The sequence below is a fragment of the Zymoseptoria tritici genome, chromosome 8 (genome assembly GCF_000219625.1).
Source record: "Zymoseptoria tritici IPO323 chromosome 8, whole genome shotgun sequence".
NCBI lineage: Eukaryota > Fungi > Ascomycota > Dothideomycetes > Mycosphaerellales > Mycosphaerellaceae > Zymoseptoria > Zymoseptoria tritici.
Window position 1 is genome coordinate 1,834,184 of NC_018211.1, and position 21,414 is coordinate 1,855,597.

The window sequence follows — 21,414 nt, forward strand, 5'->3', positions numbered from 1 at the left end:
AGCCTCTACTAGCTAAAGTCGCGCCTAACGATATAGACGATAGGGAACGTAAGCTACTTAGGCAGGGAGATATAGATATTATAGTACCCTAGGAAGTCCCCGACTTACTTATCGGCAAGGATAGTAAGCGCGTACCTAGACGCGACATGTAGTAGGAGGATAGTACTTAGCGATAGGTTTATAGCCTTTACTAGACCTAAAATCCGTATCGGGTCTAGGAAACATTTAGTGCGAACAGGACATAAGGAGCGGCTGTTTTCTACACTAGCGCTTGTTTTAAGGTTCTTTTTTCTTTTTGTTGTTTCTTTTATTTTGTTTCTTTTGTTTTAGCTATAATGTATGTAATAGACATGCGTAGTAGGTACAAAACCCGAGGATAGGGATAGTCTACGTTAGCAATAAGTTAAAAAGGACGACGCTAGTGCTAGATCTAGAGGGTTTTTACGCTTTAAGCGTGCACAATAGTATAGTTTAGGTTCTTATAGTGTCTAGGTTAGACACTATAGGAGGGGGACAGATATAGTAGGGAATATCGCACTATTACGTGTAGTCTATATCTAGCTTTAGCTTCGTATGTAGGTCGGAGGATTATTAAGACATCGACCTACGGAGGAACAGGACACCGACTACTAGCACCTCCGGAAGGACCTTCGACACGTACACGAGGCCTAACAGTACAGAGCACTTAATACTACCTCTTTTGCCCCCCTACCTTTTACTCTAATTGTATAGTTTACCGCCCTTTTTGCCCCCTATGCTACTCTATATGTCCGCACTGCTACTATCCGCGGGAGATCGGAACCTTTGGAAGTTCCCCCCTTATACTACTAATATCGCTAAGGTTATCGAGTATATCCTCCTCGCCCTCCGCATTATCGTCGCTATCGCCGTCGTCGCGTAAGTCTATTAGGAAGGGCTCCGAGTCTAGCGGCTAATTACCGCTTAAGAGGATAAAGTTATAAAGGACGAAGTAGTAGAGAATAAACCGCGTCTATTTACGGATACTATAACTAGAGTGTGCTCCTTAAGCGAGGATTAGGAAGCGCTTCTTAATAATACCGAAGACTCGCTCGACAACATTACGTAGTTATATATAGCGTAGATTATATAGCTCTTCCTTCGTCTTAGGCCGGCGCTACGCTACCCTCTACTTACGAATGTAATATCGCGTGCTCTCGTATAGTACGAGTAGTCGATTATTAAGCGTAGAGTATCTACCGTCGGCGAGGAAGTATTTGCTAGGTAGTACGTCGAAGCTATCTTTATATACCTTCTTTAAGATAATACCGTCCGGCGTAGAGCCCTTATAACCGACTATTATATACTAGAACACTATATCGAAGTTATAAGCGGCTATTACGTTCTATAAGATAAATCCCTTCCTACTATTCTATACCCCTCTAATATCCTTAGGTAGATTTATCGGCAACAACGTGCTATCTAGCGCTCTAACTACATCCTTAAACTAGCTAAACTTACTATAGCTCGAGCAGCTTATGTCTTCCTTACTCTTCTTTATTATCTTCTTATACGGCGGCGGTAGGTCTAGTTAATTCGGCATTCGGATGTACTCCTAGCTTATAAGATATATAATCTTACTAATGCGTTTAATAATAGTCGAGAACATAGCGTATAAGTATTAATACTACCTTCGGAGCTAACGAATCAATAGGTTATAGGCTAGGAAATCGAGGAATATTACCGCCTACTCGGCGACTAATATACTACTAGCTCGTTCTCCTCCTACTCTACGAGCCTCTAATTCCTTTACGAACTTCCTTAATACCGGTTGCCGTATACGAGTAGTATAGTAATAATACTCTTCCGGTCTATATAAGTACTTAAATGCCTCCTTTGTACCGGTAGTTAGATCTACGAGTGTCTCGATAACACCGGAGGGTCTATACTAGCGAAGGCGTCGATCTATTAGAAGGAGTATAGTCGTAAGAGTAAGGGCAATAGTAGCGGCAACACTAACAACGACTGTAGATTAGAGCGGATCTATAGCGTTTAAAGAGGTAGTATATAACACGAGCAAGGAACGCGTAAATAATACGACATAAGGTAAGTAATAGCTAAGACGGTAATATCCGTAAGACTCTACATTAATAACGGAAGCGTTTACTTACGAGCTCGTTATTGCTCTAAAAGGAAAAGGAGGTTATTAAATAACTCATTTTGATTAATAACCTATTAACAGCCTCTAGGTATACGCACCCTAAAGTTTTTGACCTGCGTATACAATGAGCGCCAGAATATGTTCTGGATGTCCGTGGGTCGAGCGTGTATCGATGGCCTCAAGTGCAATCATATTGACATCAGGACAAGGACAAGCTTGTTGCTTTGGGAGATCCTCTGTGAAATTCCACAGCGGATAGTCAGCGCATGGATTTGGGTCGCTCACCTTCAGGCTATAGGGTATGTCCAGGAAGGGCTGGTTCCTAACCTTGCAGGCACAGACTTCGGGGCAGAAGCGTGGAAAACAATAAAATGAGCGCACCTTGTCAACGACCCTGCGCACGTTCTGTTTGGGAAGGCGTCGCGCGGAATTGCCAATGCTACCCTCAGGGGCAGAAAGTGATTGCTTGGTGACATGTTCGCCCCCTGGCGACCATACCGACAACTCCGGACCAATGCACATTATTCAGGAGTCGACAAGGTCATCACCAGACTCTGGCCTAGATTTAGTGTTTATAAATAGGACGATCTTAATCTCCTACACACTCGCTAGCCAATGTCCTGATCCTATGTTTAAAGCATAAGTTAGTCTCTACGCTCTAACGAGTGTAAACCGATCTAAGTAGGAGACAAAGGTCGATCCCTTCCGTTAGCAATCTGTCGGTGCTTTAAACTCGAGCGTGCGCCATCTTTGTATAGCGCGATAACGCATAGCAGTGCGTTAGCAGGCTAAGGAGGCTATTTAAAATTCTAGCGGATAATTCGTCCACCTTCTGATAGTCAGACCACAAACCTCGTGTAAGATTCGAACAGGGCACACCAGCGTATTCCTAGGCTGCCAAAAAATCCCGCAAACAGGCCATCAACATCTATTAACGCTGAACGACTGGACAGTGCGTAGCAGAATTCTATAGTAGCTATACTACGGTAGGGGCTATGCCTGACCGTTCTCTCGTATTATGATTTATGTTCCTGTTATCAAACTACTATAAGGGACAGGTATAGGATGTCTCGTAATTAATAAAGCAACACGCGAATCCGAAGCGATGCTAGCACGCTACCACAATCTCGAACTAACGTAGGAATAAGGAACCGAGGTAAGCACGAGAGTAGTAGCCAATGCATTCTTTTAAGGATGTCGCAAATTGTCCGGTAGCTAGAGCAGTAAGCAGGAAAGCTTCGGTGTCGTGGTGAGAAGAGCAGGGGCCGAAACGACTGCCCTGGGGTTTTCTCGGTCCTGCGTGACATATCCTTCAAGGTTCCGTCGACAACAAGCACTCGGGGAGCGTCCGCACACGATACTGACCAATTTTTACGGACCTTTGGTCTGCGATGTTGGAATTATCGTGCGGAGCTTGAGTCAATTACCCTGCATCAAATGTCCGGCACTAATTGATGCTTCGTCCACTGCAACCCAACGCGCTCACGTGATGGACTTCCCGCTTCGCACCACACTTCAACATGCCCTTCAAAGCGGACCGACATGACCGACCATCATCGTTCCGTGGCCCTGCCAGCTAGCTCAAGGTAGACCGTACGGCGATCATCGCATAACAACGTCAATCCTAGCTTCAACCTGGTCGCGAGCTGCTTACAGCGGTTCCCTAAGATTGTGTGAACATGGGAAAAACAGCCAAGCTGAATAGCGAGCGGAATGTGCGACCCAGCGGAGTTGACGAGTGAATGCAAAGACGAAGCAGACAATCTGGATATCCGAGGTTTTCCTAACGCAGCCACCTCTAGCAAGCTAGAGGGATTCGGCCAAACGTTTAATTCACTTTTTGGTGTTAACCACACGTTAAATTTCACAACAATATTGCAATACTCCCGACCACCTGCTCTTAACTGTTATAACATGCCAAAACGCGTCCGCTAAGCCCTACAGAGGCAATATGATCGCGATAAGGCATTAGTAACGCGTGTTTGTAACCTATACTACGCCTTCGTCGCGAAGGAGGCACGTAAGCCTAACCTCTTAGCGCTCTACTGAGAGCACAAGGCTACTTATATCTACGAGCGGATTACTAAGCGACTAAAAGGGCGTAGTACGCTCTACGAACGACCGATAAACTACTACAACCTAGACGAGTCTTAGGATAAGGCACTAGCTACTTACTACCGCGAGCGCGACCGTATAGCTATGTTCCTTCCGGTCCCTATAATTGCACGAGTCGGCGAGGACATAATTAACCGTACGAGATCCGATACTTAGCGTCGAACGCTCTTTCTACCGTATCGGTTTATAGCGAGGTATAAGCTAAAGAAGGTAAGGAGCAAGAGCATCGAGTTATAGCGTAAAGAGGCTTACTAGCCTAAGGCGATAAGAGCGTAGTTTAAAGGATACAACGCGATACTTAAGGAGTATAGAATTAAGCCTACTAATACGTAGAACTTCGACGAGACTAGCTATAGGATTAGCATCGGAGGTAGTAAATAGGTAGTTACAATAGATACGAAGAGAAGGGCATAGTTAGCTAATAACCTTAATCGCTAGTATATTATAGTCGTAGAGACTATAAGCGCCTTTAGCTATATAATAGATCTATACCTTATTGCTAGTAGCAAGGTAATCTAAGAGAAGTAGTTTAAAGGGTTTCCGGACGATAGTAATGCCTCTATTAGCATTACCGAGAGCGGTTATATAAACGACGAACGAGCTATAGACTACATTAAGTATTTCGAGGAGCTAACACGCCCTTAGAATCTAGTAGAATAGCGGCTCTTGCTCTATAACAACTACGGCTCTTATACGTTTAAGGAGCTAATCGTATATGCCTTAGAGCATAGGATCGAACTCTATAGACTTCTACCGCATACCTCTTATTTTATATAGCCGCTCGATGTTGTGCTCTTTTAGCCCTTTAAACACTACTATCGAGAAGCGGTAATTAATACTATAAGGAGCGGCTATAGTAAGTTTATAATTGCTTAGTTTATCGAGGCTCTTACCGACATTAGAAGTAAGACATTTACGACTTATAACGTCCGTAAGGCCTTTAAGAGCAGCGGCATAATGCTAGTTAACATAGAGGTTCCTTATAGCTTCCTTCGTAAGAGATATAGCACCGAGGATAAAGAGTATCGACTAAGAATAGAAGAGCTAGTTAATAAGGAGTACTAGCATTAGAAGACTGCTAAGGACGATATAGATATATAGCTTAATACTACCGACAATAGTAGGGCATATAATAGACCTAACTACCGCGAGTAGACGGTCGACGACGCACTAAACGATATTAGTACGCCGCTACGTACACCGACTCTAGAGCTTCCTACTACGACATTAACTGTCTTATAGACACCGCGCTTACTCTACGACTAATTTACCGCCTTTAAGAAGCGACGACTCTATCGGCAAGAGCACGACGAGCTTCTATTTAGCTTATTACCGACGCGGCAACTTATCGCCGCGATTAAGACGTCTACTAAGGTATAAGTATATAAAGGAGCAGAATTCAAGAGCGCGTTTAGTTAGACTAAGGCGGCTTAGAGAGTAATATAACGCTCGAAGGCGCAACCGAATCGCTACCTTAAGGGTAGCTTAATTAAGGCGTCTGCCGTACGAGCGATATAGAAGTAACGCGATACTAACAAGGTAGCAATAGCGCGGTTAACGCTATAATACGGCCGGCGACGAGGAACACCTGTACGTGGTGCCGGCTACGAACCTACGACGACATCGTCGTCGTAGAGCCAAGTTTCCTCCGGAGGATTGGAGAGGCCGTCGATCCCTCTTCCCTTACAAAAACAATACGACCTGGAGGTACACCTCCCCTCGAAATACAAGCTACAACAGAACAACAGCACGATTCGAACGAATAGCCCTCTACGTTACGAACGAGAAGAAGCAGTCCACTCTGCCCTATACGCGCACCTCCTCGAAATCCGAATCGAAATCGCATGTCCCTTCTCTAGAGACTTCGTCGCCCTCGAAGGAAGCATATATGCACTTTAAAGAGCTGGAACTCGGTAGAATCCACAACTCTGCGATTAACCTGCGTTGTCGTAGATAGAACTGCTACTACGATACTACAAAGGCATATTAAGGATAAGAGAAGGCAGCGAGTTAGACAGCTGCTTTTGTAGTGCTTTTGCACGGCATTTTGCACTGCTTTTGCACTGCATTTCGAATTCGCAGCGTGCGTGCGTGCGAAGCGGAAGGATCCGCTGAAAATTCTGCAAAAAGCTTAGCGCGAAAATTCTATAGCCTTAGGCCGCAGCAACACTCGTTTGATTTCCTTTGTCTCGCATTTGTTTAAAGTCCTTTAGCATTGCCTTAGGCACGGGGTTTCCCCTAAGGTCAAAGAATATCGAAGAATTTAATTGTAAATAGATCTACTGCCTTGCCCTTAGGGCAAGGCTGTCCTACATAGTCTTGGACTCCGAAAGGACGTAAATGGAACAAACAAAAAAAACAAACAAACAAACAAACAATAACGCTATAATACGAGACTCGTGTTGCTTACGAGCGCTAGATCCGCTATACGAAGAAGAAACGCGGTAAACTAAGGGTTGTATTTAGAGGTAGGGGTAAGACTAAACCTCCGGTGTTGTAGGCTCTTTACGCTCTCGAGATTAAGAGTAAGGCGACGGCGGCATTTACTATCTACGTAGACGGTAAAGACAGGCGGTGTAGACCGAATATAGACTCCTTATGTCGGTGGAGTAGACTAACAACAACACTACTACCTTAGCGGCGTATATTTAAGCTGCCCTTACTCGTATAGCGCGAGCTCGATGCTAACGAGAGCCTTAAGACGACAGGCGATCCGGACTCTAGAGCTAACGCCGGACGCTTACTCGTAAAGCTAGTACTATTATATTAACGTATAGAGGATAAAGTAGACGGCGTTATAACGACGACATAGCTCGTTAACGAGAGCGTAGTAGCACTACCGAGCAGAGCTAATATAAGCTATCGATATAGGCTCGAGCCGGACGACCGACACTACGAGGAAGAAGCACCGCTACTTAGTAAACAAGCGTTTAAGGAGGTATATCTATTAATCCTATAATAACCTTAACGAGCGGTAAAGGCTCTACGACGATTATAAGCCTTACAATTATAGGGCTCGCAACAACGAGACTTATAGTTAGCTATAGTATCACTAGCACCCTTACGAGCGTCCTTACAACCGTCCTTACTACTACCGGTGCTACACATTAGACTGGATCCTCGGCTGTTCGACTAAGAACGACTACGCACATCTCTTACTCGCGCAAACGACTCGCACAGAGGCTAGAAACGCCAAAACCGGTGTCAAACGGTCGACTAATAAGAAGGTAGAGAATACTATGTAATGCTGACCAAGCAGCGGCGGTAGAAGGGCTGGTGGTGGAAGGGCTGGTGGTGGAAGGGCTGGTGGAAGGGGGTATACAGACACGTGACAGACGATATATCAGCTCTCAGTGCATTACAGACTGCCGGCGTAGCCTCTAGACTGACCAAACAACACCTCCAAGTGCCCTATACTACCCCAAGAGCGATAACATAACCCCCTCGGTCAGTTTCGCTGTTGGTAGGTATCCTGCAAGTCCAGAGTCCAATTTAACGTGTAGTTGACACCAAAAGCTAGATTTAACGTTTGGCCGAGCCCCCCTCCTTGGGAGGGGTTGAGAGAGTCACGAAACCCCGGATACTGTACGATTTTGGAGCACAGGAGACACTCTCACCGTTCGAGACAAAAGAGCAAAATCTGGCTGGGTGTTACAGGGCCCGATGCGAGAGACGGGCATCGTCAGCTGACGGTGAGAACCCCAGTGACCAGCGGAGCGCTGTTCGACAAGGTGGTACGAGATGGTACGAGTTGAGATGCCCCGCCAGGCCCGCGGTGCAGTCATCGACTTGCGGTCATTTCCTCCTACCGTGTCAGGCTGAAAGGGTGCCGGATAGATTGTACTGCACGACTCCTTCATGTCATGCGAGAGTCAGTAGTTTCCGTTGGCGAAATGTGAGGAACAGGCTCGTGGCGGACTTGCTCCCGAATCTCGCGATCATTCTTTCATTGCGTATTGTGCGACTTGTCAAAAATCTGTCCTTGGAACCCTCGATCAAGCAGTCCTTCACCACAATCGCCACCGGCGTGAGCTTAGTTTTTGGCAGGAGAGTTTGCTGGTTTGCGAGTCGCTGTACGGAATCTGCAAGTCGTTGCACAGAGCGCCAAATGAAAGCTGGGCTCTCTCAACAGTCCATTACGGGCTCCTCCAGTGTTGGTCACTCTCATCAGACAGGCGGAAGAAGTCGGCAAGTTCTCAAGGACAACCCAAGCAACCTGCCACAAAGTTCAAGGATTGAAGATTGATGCGCAGGCGGTGTCATGCATCGATTACATTGTGGTCGAAAATTCTATCAATGCCCTCCATGAACCGCCAGCAGACCATTTTGCACTCTCAAGACGTGAGCAGCGCATTCACCACCACCGCCATCGTAGCACACATCTTCACAAAGCGCGCTCGGTAGCCATATTCAAGAGCACTGGCAGGTACCGCTGCTGTCGCTGCGAGTGGGATGCATGGTTAGCAAAATCATCACATGCATCATGTTCGCAAACGTCGGGAAAAGGACTGACCAGTAGCCGCTGATCTGGTACGTGTCGAAGCAGTGGTGGTTGCACTTGTCGTTGTCGTTGTTCGGTCCGCAGTAGTTGTCGTAAGTCTAGTGGCAAGGACCTGTTAGTGCAAAGCAAGTAAAGTGGATGGCAATGTTGACGATCGTACTGGGTTTGGTGGGACGACGACCTAGCAGCGAAGACGTGTTAGTGCGATGCAAATGGAATGGTTGGGACGGAGGGAGGGGCATACCTCGTCTGCTGCGGTCAGAGATGTCATGATAGTGACGAGAAGAGCGGCGAAGGTAGAGAGCTTCATGTTAGTTGGCTCCGTTTTTGACGAGCTAGTTCGTCTTGTGGTGTTGCGAGTCGTTGTGAAATGAAGACAGTGGAAAGTGGCAGCTGACGGAGGGCTTTATAATGCTGTTGCTCGTCAGTGGTCACCGTCAGACAGGCGGAAGTTGTCGGCAAGCTCTCACAGAAGGACCTTGTAGTCCCAATGTCGTGATCCAAGGATGTACAGACTGTGTCCTGCATACGCTAGTAGTACATACTGTCGAAAACTTAATCGAAGCCTTTTTGAGGCAGTGATTGAAGACTTTGAGCCTTGACATCGGCTCGGACAGGTCGGCGACTGGGTTCAACGGCTGGCTGCTAATCCTTGCCTTGGGGCTTAGACCTGTCACCTGTAAGATGGGGTGATGCGGTGTCATGCGCATACTGCCGTATGAGCTCATTGTTGGAACTTTGTCGATACCAATTTTAGCCAACAAGGACGAACAAATCGAGATGTGGCTCGGATCATCCTGCCATCGGCCTCAACTGTAGCTAGGTTCCCATGTCTAATTCTGACTGCACTAGCAACCGCTGTTGCGATGGTCGTGGGCGGAGTCGATGTCAGCACAGCACGTAAAGAATGTCGTGGGAGAGTCTCACCAACGACCGCAGATCGAGAGTCGTTGTGGTAGTAATTGAAGCATGCCACAAAGTTGGAGCCTGGTTTGCAGCAGATGCCTGTGGTATATCCGCATACGCATATTAGCAAGTTCCCGAAGAGTACATGAAAGGGAATGAAGGTCGTGGAACTACCGCGCTACAGTGTGTGAACGCAACAGATTCTTCGCCTCGTTTGCGACCATGATAGCATCCGTACATGTCCGCTTGAAGGTGACTGCGGCGCTCCCTGCTCGGAACAACGGACTAGGAACAGCACTTCGCAAATGCCTGCTCGGATCGAATAAATTTTGTGCCCGGACCCGGAAGCATTGGACCACTTCCTGGTAAGATCGGACTGTTGACCTCCGGCCTGGTCTCAACAGTGACCACTTCGATCCGTTTGCATGCCGTAGAAGTGCAACGACGCCCACGGCAAAAGACACGAGCGTGACGAGCTTCATGGTCAGACTTGATTTGCGCATTCTCGAATCGTTCTTGCGCCTGGATGAAGAGGCAGATGGGTAATCTTGCGGGCAATAAGCCTTGTCCTTGGACTTTTGCCGGGCTATTGGCAGACCTGCTCCGCTGGCAACATCCCGAGTCATATCCAGTAATGCTGGCATAGTCGCCGACACTCAGGGTGTGGAGGTCGAACGGCTTGCGATCAGAAAATCTACCGATGGCCGGTTTGGATCGTTATCGGCCACGATTTCTACCTTTTCATTGAGATGCGAGCCGTAGCGAGCAACGGTACACGCTCGCCATCGCGATTCAGCTGTATGCTACCTTTGCCAGTGCATATGCCAAGAAAAGATCCCCATCGCAGCCACCGTGTCCATGGACGAAGGTGATCGAACTCATGTTGGATGATTGGTCCCGATGTATGCCTAGACTCTCGAGGATTTCGGATTGGCGATGGAGCGGAACTTGCGATGGAGGACAGGCCAAAAGATCAACCATCTTGATCAAATCCGGACAGTCCACAAACACTTCTTCTTTGCCAATCTCACTGCCTACGCCACGGAGTTTGGCAAGATCCGGCATTGCCGAGCCGCTCGGGACAGGGACGAAACCGCTACTGCAACGCTCCAGACCTGACAGTGGATCAAGTACCGGCAGGATGTCCTATTGCCCAGAGAGAGCAAAAACGAGCAAATATGTCTCCCAGGAGGTACATCTGACGGCAGGCATTCGCCGACGTGGATGCGCGGTGCATCCGGTACCGCAATGTCTGCAGCTACATGTGTTCAAATCCACAGAAACAACGGAAGGACGCGAGAGAGGGCATTGACGGTATTTGAGTACGCCAGTTCGGCCTCTGCACAAGAGAGCAACCAGGTACGACATCGTTCTTCGCTGGCTCGTCTGCAGAACAGAAGTTGAATGGTAGTATGCGAATTTCGGCGACTGAAGTGCTGTGCACACAGTACATTCGGATCGGTAGTGATCAAGCCTTCTCGATCGTTGCGTGCGGCCGGATGGTCGACTGGCTGATGGAAAGGTCTCAGTCCTTATGCGTGCAGAAACGACTGCGAATCCCGACAAGAGAAGTAGCGTCACCGTCGATTGCGTTTCTCCGCTATTGGAGAGTCAACTGGCCCGGCGGTCGCTGGCTTGGAATCCAGCTCCAGCCAGTCAATCGAATGTGCAACAAGGATCTGCAATAATGATGTATCCTACCTTATACCACATCTCAGGTGCGGGAGCAACAAGTGTTGGGCGAGTATTTCTGGTTGAGTCGATCTTTCTGACGAGCAGTCTCACCGCCCCCAGTGCCATCGTGAAAAATACATTCGATATTCCCTGGTCAACTCCGGGCGCTTCACGAAAGTCCTGCTAGTCTTATCAGCGTGCAATGGAAAGACTCCAAAAGTTTGCTCGCACCACTCGCTTTTCTCCGAGTCATAATGAGCAAGATATACGTCAAGTGGCAGAAGCGATACATCGATAGAGCCATCCCGCTCCTCGTCAACACCGACATCAGTCAGGAACCACGCCTTCGTGTCGTTCAAGGAGTCGAAGCCAGGAAGGACATGGATGAAGTCGATATCGTGAGGAGACGTGGAAGGATCTGTTCTCGCAGGCCGGTTCAATTGTAGCTCGCAGAAGATGGCCCATATCTTCCAAGGTCGTGCGTTTGGGTCGCCAGGAATCTGCTCGACGTGAGCACGGATGAGGACTCGTCTGCGGCCTTCCACGGCGATATCGTCCATGGCGCCGAGGTGGTGCTGTCAAGTGGTGAGATCCTCGTCCACGAAGACTGGCATCTCCATGGCGTCTGTCTGCGTGATCTTCCAGGCAGGTCTCTTAGTCGGGGTCGACAGGAATATGGGAGCGGAACAACGATCCAATGGCCGTTCCCAAGTCGTTGTCGGAGAACAAGGTTGACACCTGAGGCAGGAGCAGTCCTTCTACCAAACATTAGAGTTCGACCACGCGTAAAAGTCTATTCCGACAACGGCCAGCATTTTCCGGCGTGTGCACCACACGCCGGCGGAGTCGCACCGTACCATCGCAACACCCGAATGCAGTGCCACCATCGATGAGAAGTTGTATGCGAGATTTGGCAAGAACAGGAGATGTGCCGGAGATGCACAATCATGGAGTCTTCGAGACAGCTGGCATGACCCCACGTCCGCCGCTCCTCCTCATCTCATCACGGTGCTCGCAGTCACGCGCACACGCGAAAGACTTTTCTGCTTGCTTAGTGCTTGATGTAGCGCAGTGATTGGTGGTGTGTTATGTAACGAGTCGGCCGGCCAGTGGGCATTGAGTTTTCCGGCTATGGATGGATTGTGTAGTGCGGCTTGGCATGATTTCGGATGAGGAACTGATTCCTCTACTGCCCGGTAGAAACCCTGCAGTCGTTCTTACATGGTGTTTGACGAGCGCAGACTTGCCAAAGACGGGCAAAGGAAGGACTAGATCGAGGATTGGCGCTCCGATAAGCAGTCTCGGCTGGCGTTTCCGTCCCAGAACAGGCAATGCCGGGTCAACCTCGAATCACCTGAGAGCAATAATCTCATCACACACTCCACATGCGTATCATCATCCACAGCGATCTCGCATTTCTCCATACATGACAGCCTTGCGGAAGATCCTGTCGTGTTCGCCGGCTCGCCTATGCTCAGGCGAAAGCTCGCTTATGTACGCAATAGGCGATCCTGTTGGGGAAACAAGGCAAAGATGCAGCCATGACGGCGCCGGGCTGCAGCTGATCTATATCGCTCGATTGGCAGCGAATGAGGCCATTTATGATGATGAGGATGGTGGAGTTCATGAGCGGAAGAGTGGACTACATCACCCTGGTCAATGTGTCTCCGAACTCCGAAGGCCACCCCGCGTTGCGAAAATCCAAACGACACCTCGCGACATTTCGAGACGTCGCCCAGCCCAGTCAAGCTGACTTATCCTCCGTATAATATTATGGTCGACAAAAGCAAGGTTCTCGTGTAGCACAGGATGCTTATGTCGGACAACACTTCCCTTGTTCTTCTTGCTCCCAACGGAGGCAGAGTCTAGACCGGGAACATCATCGGCGAACTGTTCATCTCAGAGCCTCATACAAGGTCTCCATGAAAGAGCATCGTGTCATCACAACAAAGCATCGCACCATTCAAGTCATCAGCCGGGTTGGACATGAAAATGAGCAGCAGACCAGCGCATCTCTCTTCCCGTTGGCGCGCTACGGTATAGACTTCTCCGCGATTATGTAACTTTTTGATGGTGGTTGGGGTCCACGATGTCGAATTGTCTTCATCGTGTGGACGCGTTCCATCATCGCTCATCACGGTGCTGAGGACGTATACTATATACAGAGTACCCTCGTACTTTCTGGAAGATACAGCCGTCGTCGTAGATCGGATCCTGATTATCGAATGTTGAAGAACTGTCTGCCTTGAACCTTGCTTGCCAGGGCTGAGAGCAGCCCTGTTCTGTATCCTCACGCCTGCTTACAGGAACAATTGTCGTCTTCTGGGCATCCTCAAACGTCGGGCGGACGCCCGAGTGCGTGTCGGCCGGCGGCGAGAAGATTCGGCGAGACGAGAGGGTGTGTATACCATGAATGGTTACGGGCAATTCTAGTGTGTCACTTGTCTGACCGTATTTTCGGTTCGCTTTGCCACGCGCCCGCCGTCCGCCGCATGGCCGTCTGACGGCACCCGACGAGAATTACCTGACAACAACTGAAACTGCGTGTACCACTGTGCAGCTGCTTGATCTTCGCCTTTCCTTCCTGACATCGTTCCTCACCACTATCGGCACTCCCGTTCCATCGCATCCACTGCGTCGGTTTCGGCCTCGCCCGAAACTCGCTCTTTGTATCGACGCCCACTACAGACCATCTCCGCAACCCACGACTCATCTCGAACCATATACCGACCCGTTGTACGTCTAGACATCTAGTCTGCACCCGCCGCGACACACGTCCGAGCCGTGCCGCCCTGCCACCTCCGCGCCGCCCGGCAACGTACCGAGATCTTCATCGGAGACCTCTCTCCACCGCCGAGCACTAAAGAAAGCTACTTGCATTTTCGATCCTCTTTGCCGGACCTCACTCTTCTGAGAACCGACTTCGAAATCCACCCACTACCGGCATTGCACCGCACGACTGCTATCGTATCGGTTACCACGAGCGGATACCTTTCTGGATCGTGCCTCGTGTCAGATCCGCCAGTCGCCTCTTCCCCACCATTGACCATCCTGCGGCGGAATTGGCCTTGCTGGAATCGCTCTGCCATTCAGGTTCTTCTTGCCAATCAACCTTGACCTTGTCTTCGCCGTGAGGATCCATCGCGTTGGGAAACAGCCTCTCAATCCTCCCATCCGGTCGACCATCACACCCAAGCTGAACATCACTCCATCGTTTCCTGTACCTTCTCCGGCTTCAACTCTACATCGAATCACCGCCTCAATCCCTCCCTCCCACCCCACCCCTGCATGCAAAATCCTGTAATGCTACCCACCAAGACCATCGCCACCATCAACTCGACCGGTCGGCAGGCCGCATCCTTCATCCGCGCCGCGTCTGCCGTCGGCTGGAACGTCCGCGCCCAAGTCCGCAAAAACGAAGGCCTCGTCGCCGAAGAACTCGGCCTCCTCCCGAACGTCGAGCTCATCGAAGGAGATCTCGTCGGACCGGAACGAAATGCTCTCCTCGCGAAACTCTTCACGGGCGCGAAGATTGCGTTCATCAACACGACGCATTGGGGCGATGAGGTGGCGATAGGGAAGGCCTGTGCGGACGCCGCGAAGAAGGCGGGGATCTCGCATTATGTCTATTCGAGCATGCCGGATCATTCGTCGTTTGGAGAGGATTGGAGGGCGTTGCCGATGTGGTCGACGAAATTTGCGATTGAGAATTATGTACGGCAGATTGGGATTCCGGCGACGTTTGTTTATACTGGGTGAGTGGAAGGACCGATGTGATTGTGAAGGAGTGACATGCTAACATACAGCTTCCAGCATTTACAACAACAACTTCACATCACAGCCCATACCTTTATTCCAGGTAAGCTTTGTCCTCCACACATCCATTGATCTGGAACTAACATCTCGCAGATGGAACTTCAAGACGACGGCAGCTTCATCTGGCAAGCACCATTCCACCCCAACGACCCTCTTCCGTGGCTAGACGCCGAGCACGACGTCGGTCCCGCTCTCCTCCAAATCTTCAAAATGGGCGCCAACCACTGGAAAGGTCAAAGGCAAGTCTTTACCATCCACGAAGCCAGCCAGTAAATCTACGGACTAACAAATTCTGCAGAGTAACCCTCGCCTTCGAAAAACTAACCCCCCTCCAACTGTGCGCCCGCTTCTCCCGCGGCGTGGGTCGTCCAGTCCGCTACGTCCACGGCCCCATCACCTTCCCCGTCCCCGTCCCCTCCGGCTACAAAGAACACCTCGACATCCTGCAATCCGTACTCGGGGAAGCGCGAGCTCCCTACTTCGGTCCCGCACTGGAGTACCCCCGCGAAGGACGCGGAATCTGGGAAGGATGGAGAGGCATTGAGGAGTATGCGAGGGAAGTATTTCCGATTGAGGAGTATGCGAATGGAATGCGGTGGATGGAGGAGGATGGTACGGGTGGGGGCACGGGGTGGACGACGCCGAGTGAGGTTGAAGGGGAGGATGGTGCGGGAGGGAGGAGCAGGCCGATCACGCCGGCGAATGGATTGGGAGGGTTGCCGGCGCATATGGGGGCCTATACGCCGAAGAGTCATCCTGAGGGCGGGCAGGGGAATTTCTTTGTGGGGAGTTGTTAGGTTGGGAGAGTGGGAAGGGGATTTGGGTGGATCTTTGCGGTTTAGGGTGGTGCATTGGAAAAGGCGCGACGGTGGGAAAAGGATAGGAAAAAGCGAACCACCCCAGAATCTTAAAAGTATGATTGGTTTATTCCGTAGCGTTTCACGGACCAAAGTAACCACTGGTGATGACATGCGGCTCAGGCCCTCCATTTCTGAGAAAGTCATACAAAAGATCCCGATGCACCAAAAGATCCGGCTGATAGATATTTCCCATACCGACGTGTTTTAATCGACCATCGTCCGCGTCACGAGTTAATAGGGAGGCTTCGAAACCGAAGCTTTTGAAGGAGCGGAACATGCCTGCGACGCGGCGGAAAACACTCGTCCACCTTCCGTGGGTGAGAAGCGGGCACTTCACGCAAAACTCGGAGACTGTGGCACAGCATTTGGTAACAAATCGCACGAGTTTGTCCTCTGTGCATTCAAAACCGAAAAGGTCGATGGATTGTAGATTCGGCCAAAGGCGGTCGGGTATTATGGCGTTCAACGACACCCAGGGACCGTTGTAATAGGTGTTTGGACACCGGACTTGGAGAACTCGTGGGTCTGTTGCGTGGGCCAGAAAGTCGGCTACTCCGCCGCGATTGAGACCTTCAATAATTTGGGCTTCGTCGTACTCGTCGGCTACAGCCGCTGGAAAGAGCGTCGCCGCGACAGTCTCTTCGTCGTCGTGTGGGATCCGCTTGTGTAGGCCATGTACGTCGAACTCGCCTTGGAGTTTCAGAGTGATGAAGGCCGTATTTCGGACCGCATGGTAGATGCCATTCATCACCGCCTCTTACTGGCGAAAGAAGTGATTGGACGACGGGTCCACGCGCAGCTGGGCGATGCGCGTTTGTGTATTTGCGGCCGCGAGCAGCGTTTGGGTCAAGACTTGATCGTTCGAGTGGAGGCTGGGAGTACCGAATGCGCGTATCAGGCCCTGTTCAAAATGTCTGTTGTAGACCGTGGGCTCCCAGTCAAAACCGGAACCGTAACATCCAGGCGGCTGTACAATGGAGACACTGTTTCCAACAGACGGACAGGCTTTGAAGAGTCTGTACATGAACCCGTGCATGGCGCCTTGCTGTAGCAGTGCGACTTGGAATCCCGCTTCGTTCAGGTACGAGCTGTAGGCCTTGTCCAGTTCATCGCTGCTGTACCGAGCGGCCTCGCGCTGCAGAAGCTCTGCCGTCGATTCTCTTAGAGCCTTCATTCTCGCTTTGATAGGAGGGTCATCGCTGTCTTCGCTGTAATGATCCGGCGGGCAGTCCATTTGGTTATGCTCAATAGCTTCACTCAAGGTCGTGAGCCTTCTCATCTGGTCCCAATGCTCTCTGTCTCTAACGGGCAAGAGTCAATCGGTATTTATCTCCACGGAGCGGGCACCTTTTCCCAGCACCGGATTGCGCTCGACGATGGCCAGCATCATGTCCATGCCCGCTCGGCGAAGGTGGCACTGTAGCTCTTCTGCCAGGCCCGAATCGTCCTCGGCAATTTCCTTGATAGTATGTGAAAGCAGGCGTAGGCTGTAAATATCGCCACCGCGAACATGAGAGAAGATCAAGAGCCACAGTTCTGGTGGAAGGACGGCTGGCATTGTGTTCGACAAATCTTGATCCATATTTGTTCCGTAGTTGACGGTGTTCTTACAGAAAGAGCGACAAAGAGACGGGTTGCGTGTTCAGGACTTTCAGCGGTAGAGTCAGCCGCCGGCATTGGTGCGGATCAAGCAGGGATCAATGTGGCCAGCAGACCATGTCCATGAAATACAGTTCCTGCTATTTTGGGATCACTCTCCAAACTGTATAACATGCAATCGAGTCGACTCCAAAGATCCTTTCGCTGAAGGCCAGGTCCAAAGACGTCTTGCCCAGCCGACAGGCACGGCTTACATGCGAGATGCGATGGTCTGCTTTGTCGAGCTGTGTGGATCTGCGAGCTTTGGATGGAATGCCTGATCGCCTTGTACATCAGCTATCATTTCTTTTCGCCCTTCTCCTTTACCTCAGCGCCCTTCTCAGTGGCCTTCTCCACCGCCTTCTCCTCCTCACTATCAGCACCATCAGCATCGAACATCACCTCTCCCTTCTCCTCCACCTTCTTGACCTCCGGGGCCTTGACCTTGACCTTTTCCTCCGCCTTAACCTTCTCATCCGCCACCTTAATCTTCTCCTCAACAGCCTTGGCTTTTCCTTCAAGCACGCCCTCCACCGCTCTCCCAACCAAGCTCTCAAATCCCTCCACCTTCCCCAACCTCTCCCCAAAAACCTTCCCATCACCCCTCAACCTCTCCGCTCCCTGCCTCGTATTCACGACCACTTTGCTGTAAGCAGCAACCCACTGCTCCCTGTATCCCTCGAAGATCCTCCGCATAATCATGCCCACCTCAACATCCGGCAAATGCCTCGACAGAACACGGTGCAGGGTGAGCGTTTCCTTTGTCAAGGTTTCAACATACGGCGACGGTTCGCCTGCAGTGCCAGTCGTGGGAGGAGCGTCGAAATTGATAGCGCTCATAGCTTTGACGTGCGCGTTGGAGCGGGAAGTCATGATTTCTACGAGCTTGTCCTGAATGCCGGACTGATGGTCTTGATACAGTCGTTTGAGTTTATCGAATTCCTGCAGCACATTATTCGGGCTCGGAGCCGCAGCACCGACAGCGGGACTTTGCGACCCAGCGGCGGGCAGATGTCGTCGGATCGCTTCGCGAATGTAGGGGATCAGCTCGATCACAAATGATAGAGCTTGAGATGCAAGGGCGAGATGTTTGGTTGTGATGTTCTTGAGACCCGCGGACCGGGTTGCGCCGGCACCGAGGATGAGTTGGCAGGCGCGGGAGTTGAAAGTGCGGAGGAGATCGAGGAGGGAGTTTGCGATTGCGGGAGTGAGGGAGGGGAGGGAAGAGGTTAGGGAGAGGAGGGTATCCAGTGGCGAGAGGAGGGAGAGGGCGCTGCGGACGAGAATAAAGCGAGTGGAGTTGATGTGGGCGGGTTTGGCGGTCGTTTTGTTACCGTTCGTTGCGGGTGGGATGGAGACTGTGCCGTTGGTGGAGGCTGGAATGTCTTGCCACAGAGGAGTGGTTGATGTGTTCCATTCTGCTGGGTCGTGGGTCATGGACGTGAGGACGCGTTGGAGGAGAGTGTCGTGATGGTCGGCGAAGTCTTCGGCGTTCCAGATGTCGTTGTCGAGGACGGAGGCGATGCGTTCAGTTTCGGATGTGCCGAGAACTTGCACGAAGCCGGATATCTGCGCGTTGATGATCCCCTTGAGCACGTTCCCGCCGCGACCACTCACGGCTTCGCACTCATCCGCAAACACACGGTTGAGAGTGAAGTAGCGAAGGAAGAGCTCTTTGGAAACACGAATCGATTGCTCGTTCCGGACTTTGAGCACCCTTGTGATCTGCGTTTGTGCAGTGTCGACAGCAACGCCGAGCAGGCTTGACATGTCCAATGCTTGAGATAGCTCTTCCTGAACGGTCACTTTTGGGGGAGGTACGGGTAGCCCGTTCGACATCTGCTCATCCACGGAACGTGTAGAGACTCGTATGGGCGACTTTGGCTCAGGGGCCTGCATGCTGCTCGTCACATCGAGCAGTATCTTTGTCTGAGTAGATACACGTCTCAATGCCTCAGAGACAGACGTGTAGATATTGATGAACAGCTTCTCCGCATCCTCGGGATCCAAAGCACGCAAATTTCTCGCAAGAATACTGCTCTTCTCCTGCTGCGTCAATTGATTTCCGCCTCTGGTGGATGTCGAGACCATGCTGTCCGCGTCGTCATCGCTGCTGCTAGGAAGGTATCTCCGAATGATGGCTTTCATCTCCTTGTTCACAGCCTCTCGATAGCCAGCTGTCGCCGGTGCGGTGTGACCAGCACGAGCCAGACCCTTCAATGCAACCAGTAGTTCTTTTCGAAATTGCTCGTTCGTTTCCATGTAGACGGGCTGTATGCCCCGCTGCCTCGACATTCGCTTTAATGTATCGCTCGAAGGTACCTTTTCAACATGCTGTCGTATATCTTCCATGAGTATGCTTGTAAAACGCTGGGCAAATCCAGTTCCAATGCGAAGTTGTAATTCCTGCAGTCCGGTGTCCAAGCCTTGCAATGCTTTCAGCGGACGCAAGTCGATCAGCTCTTGATCTTCCTCGCCCTTTTCAGCTTGCCCGCAGACCAAATTTCCTACTCGGTCCATCTGATCTGCCGCTTCATCGTAGGAACCTGCATCCACCAGCCCGTCGGCTTTCCTGACGTTCTCGACCACACGCTGGACTTGTGCAGTCGCTTTGCCCAGCTTACGAACGTTCTCTCTCCTTCGTCGTTTTGCCGCGACCTCTAAGCCAGACAGTGCGACCTCCTTGTCCAACCGTCGAAGATCCTCTCGCAGACTCTGTATCTTAGCCACACTCTCTTCTGCTTCAGTCTGGAGCTCTTTCAGCGACCCCAATGCCGCAAAGAATCCGCTACTCGCCGTGCTGATGCTGTTGATCAGATGAACCTCCACTGTGTCCATATACCAGCTCATCTTCTCTTGCAGAATTGCATTCGTGGCCAGTGCTTTTCTCGGAGGTAGTGTTGTGCCATTGGGAGCCTTTTGCTCAACAGCGGGAGTACCTGGCGGTGGTCGTATAATCTCGGCTCGTTCTGATACCACATCGAAAGTTCGCGGATTTTCCAGGTGGAAGTCCTCGTCGAAATAGACAGTAGGTATGGTCGATAAAGGTGTCGGTTCATTGCGGTTCCGCCTGACCTGACCTGAACCTCTCCTCCTTGTCGGACTGTCAATGGGCGACAAGAGTGACACGGAGGACTGTCGGGAGAACGTAGGAGGTGCTGACGCATCTCTGCTTATCCTCCTCTCCAGCGCCTCTGCAAACCGATCCGTCTTCTCCAACTCCTTGTCCTTCTTCATCCAAGCTGGCTGATCTGGCTCCGCTCGACCACGCTGGAAACTCTCGAATAGCGGGCCAATCTTGGCAAGATAGTCTCGGAAGTTCTCTGGTGGCACGTGAGGCACGTTGGTCAGGGTGACAGGAGGGATATCTCGAGTCGTCGGCGCTTTGTATCCTCCAGATGCTGTCGCTGAAGCTTGGGTATGCGGCAACATTCCCGTTCGCATGATCGGCGGTTGCAAAAGAGTCGAGATGGCATTCTGACTGCTCTCCCTCACGCTACTGCCTCGCCGTTGTTGCATGTCCAGACTCCCACCTATTGATCCCACGGATTGTACGCTGGCTGTACTTCCTCTTCGCGGCTGATAACGGCCCGAGGACTGGCGAGAGAAAGCATCGTGAGGAAACGGGAATGCGGAACGGGTTGCAGAGGGAGAGGGCGTGTCCGTTGGGCTATCGATGAACACGCTCGGGGAGTGTATCGGTGAGGACATCGTACTGCGCTGCCCTGGAGTTGTGAATGGACCTCATGAGGTGACGGTAGGGATTGGATGATGCGGCGGTACGT

General features: G+C 50.9%; 4 protein-coding genes across 4 annotated transcripts; 2 read left to right on the forward strand and 2 right to left on the reverse strand.

Annotated features, from left to right (window-relative positions):
- Positions 1–5,110: 5,110 nt before the first annotated feature.
- Positions 5,111–5,299, forward strand: MYCGRDRAFT_45910 (uncharacterized protein; the record flags this gene model as incomplete). The annotated part of the gene is made up of 1 exon (XM_003850091.1): positions 5,111–5,299. A coding segment is annotated over one exon (189 nt), but the record flags the coding sequence as incomplete, so codon positions are not given.
- An 8,947-nt stretch (positions 5,300–14,246) lies between these two features.
- On the forward strand, positions 14,247–15,928 carry MYCGRDRAFT_75077 (uncharacterized protein; the record flags this gene model as incomplete). Its single annotated transcript, XM_003850092.1, has 4 exons — positions 14,247–15,070; positions 15,129–15,174; positions 15,225–15,363; positions 15,432–15,928. 4 exons carry the CDS (start codon positions 14,604–14,606, stop codon positions 15,926–15,928), a joined length of 1,149 nt encoding a protein of 382 aa, XP_003850140.1.
- Positions 15,929–16,070: 142 nt separating this feature from the next.
- Positions 16,071–17,225, reverse strand: MYCGRDRAFT_95359 (uncharacterized protein; the record flags this gene model as incomplete). The annotated part of the gene is made up of 3 exons (XM_003850222.1): positions 16,071–16,652; positions 16,753–16,892; positions 16,994–17,225. The coding sequence occupies 3 exons, from the start codon at positions 17,223–17,225 to the stop codon at positions 16,071–16,073; spliced, it is 954 nt and encodes a 317-aa protein (XP_003850270.1).
- An 860-nt stretch (positions 17,226–18,085) lies between these two features.
- On the reverse strand, positions 18,086–21,217 carry MYCGRDRAFT_61916 (uncharacterized protein; the record flags this gene model as incomplete). The annotated part of the gene is made up of 2 exons (XM_003850221.1): positions 18,086–18,590; positions 18,627–21,217. Coding segments are annotated over 2 exons (3,027 nt in total), but the record flags the coding sequence as incomplete, so codon positions are not given.
- Between the last annotated feature and the right edge of the window lie 197 nt (positions 21,218–21,414).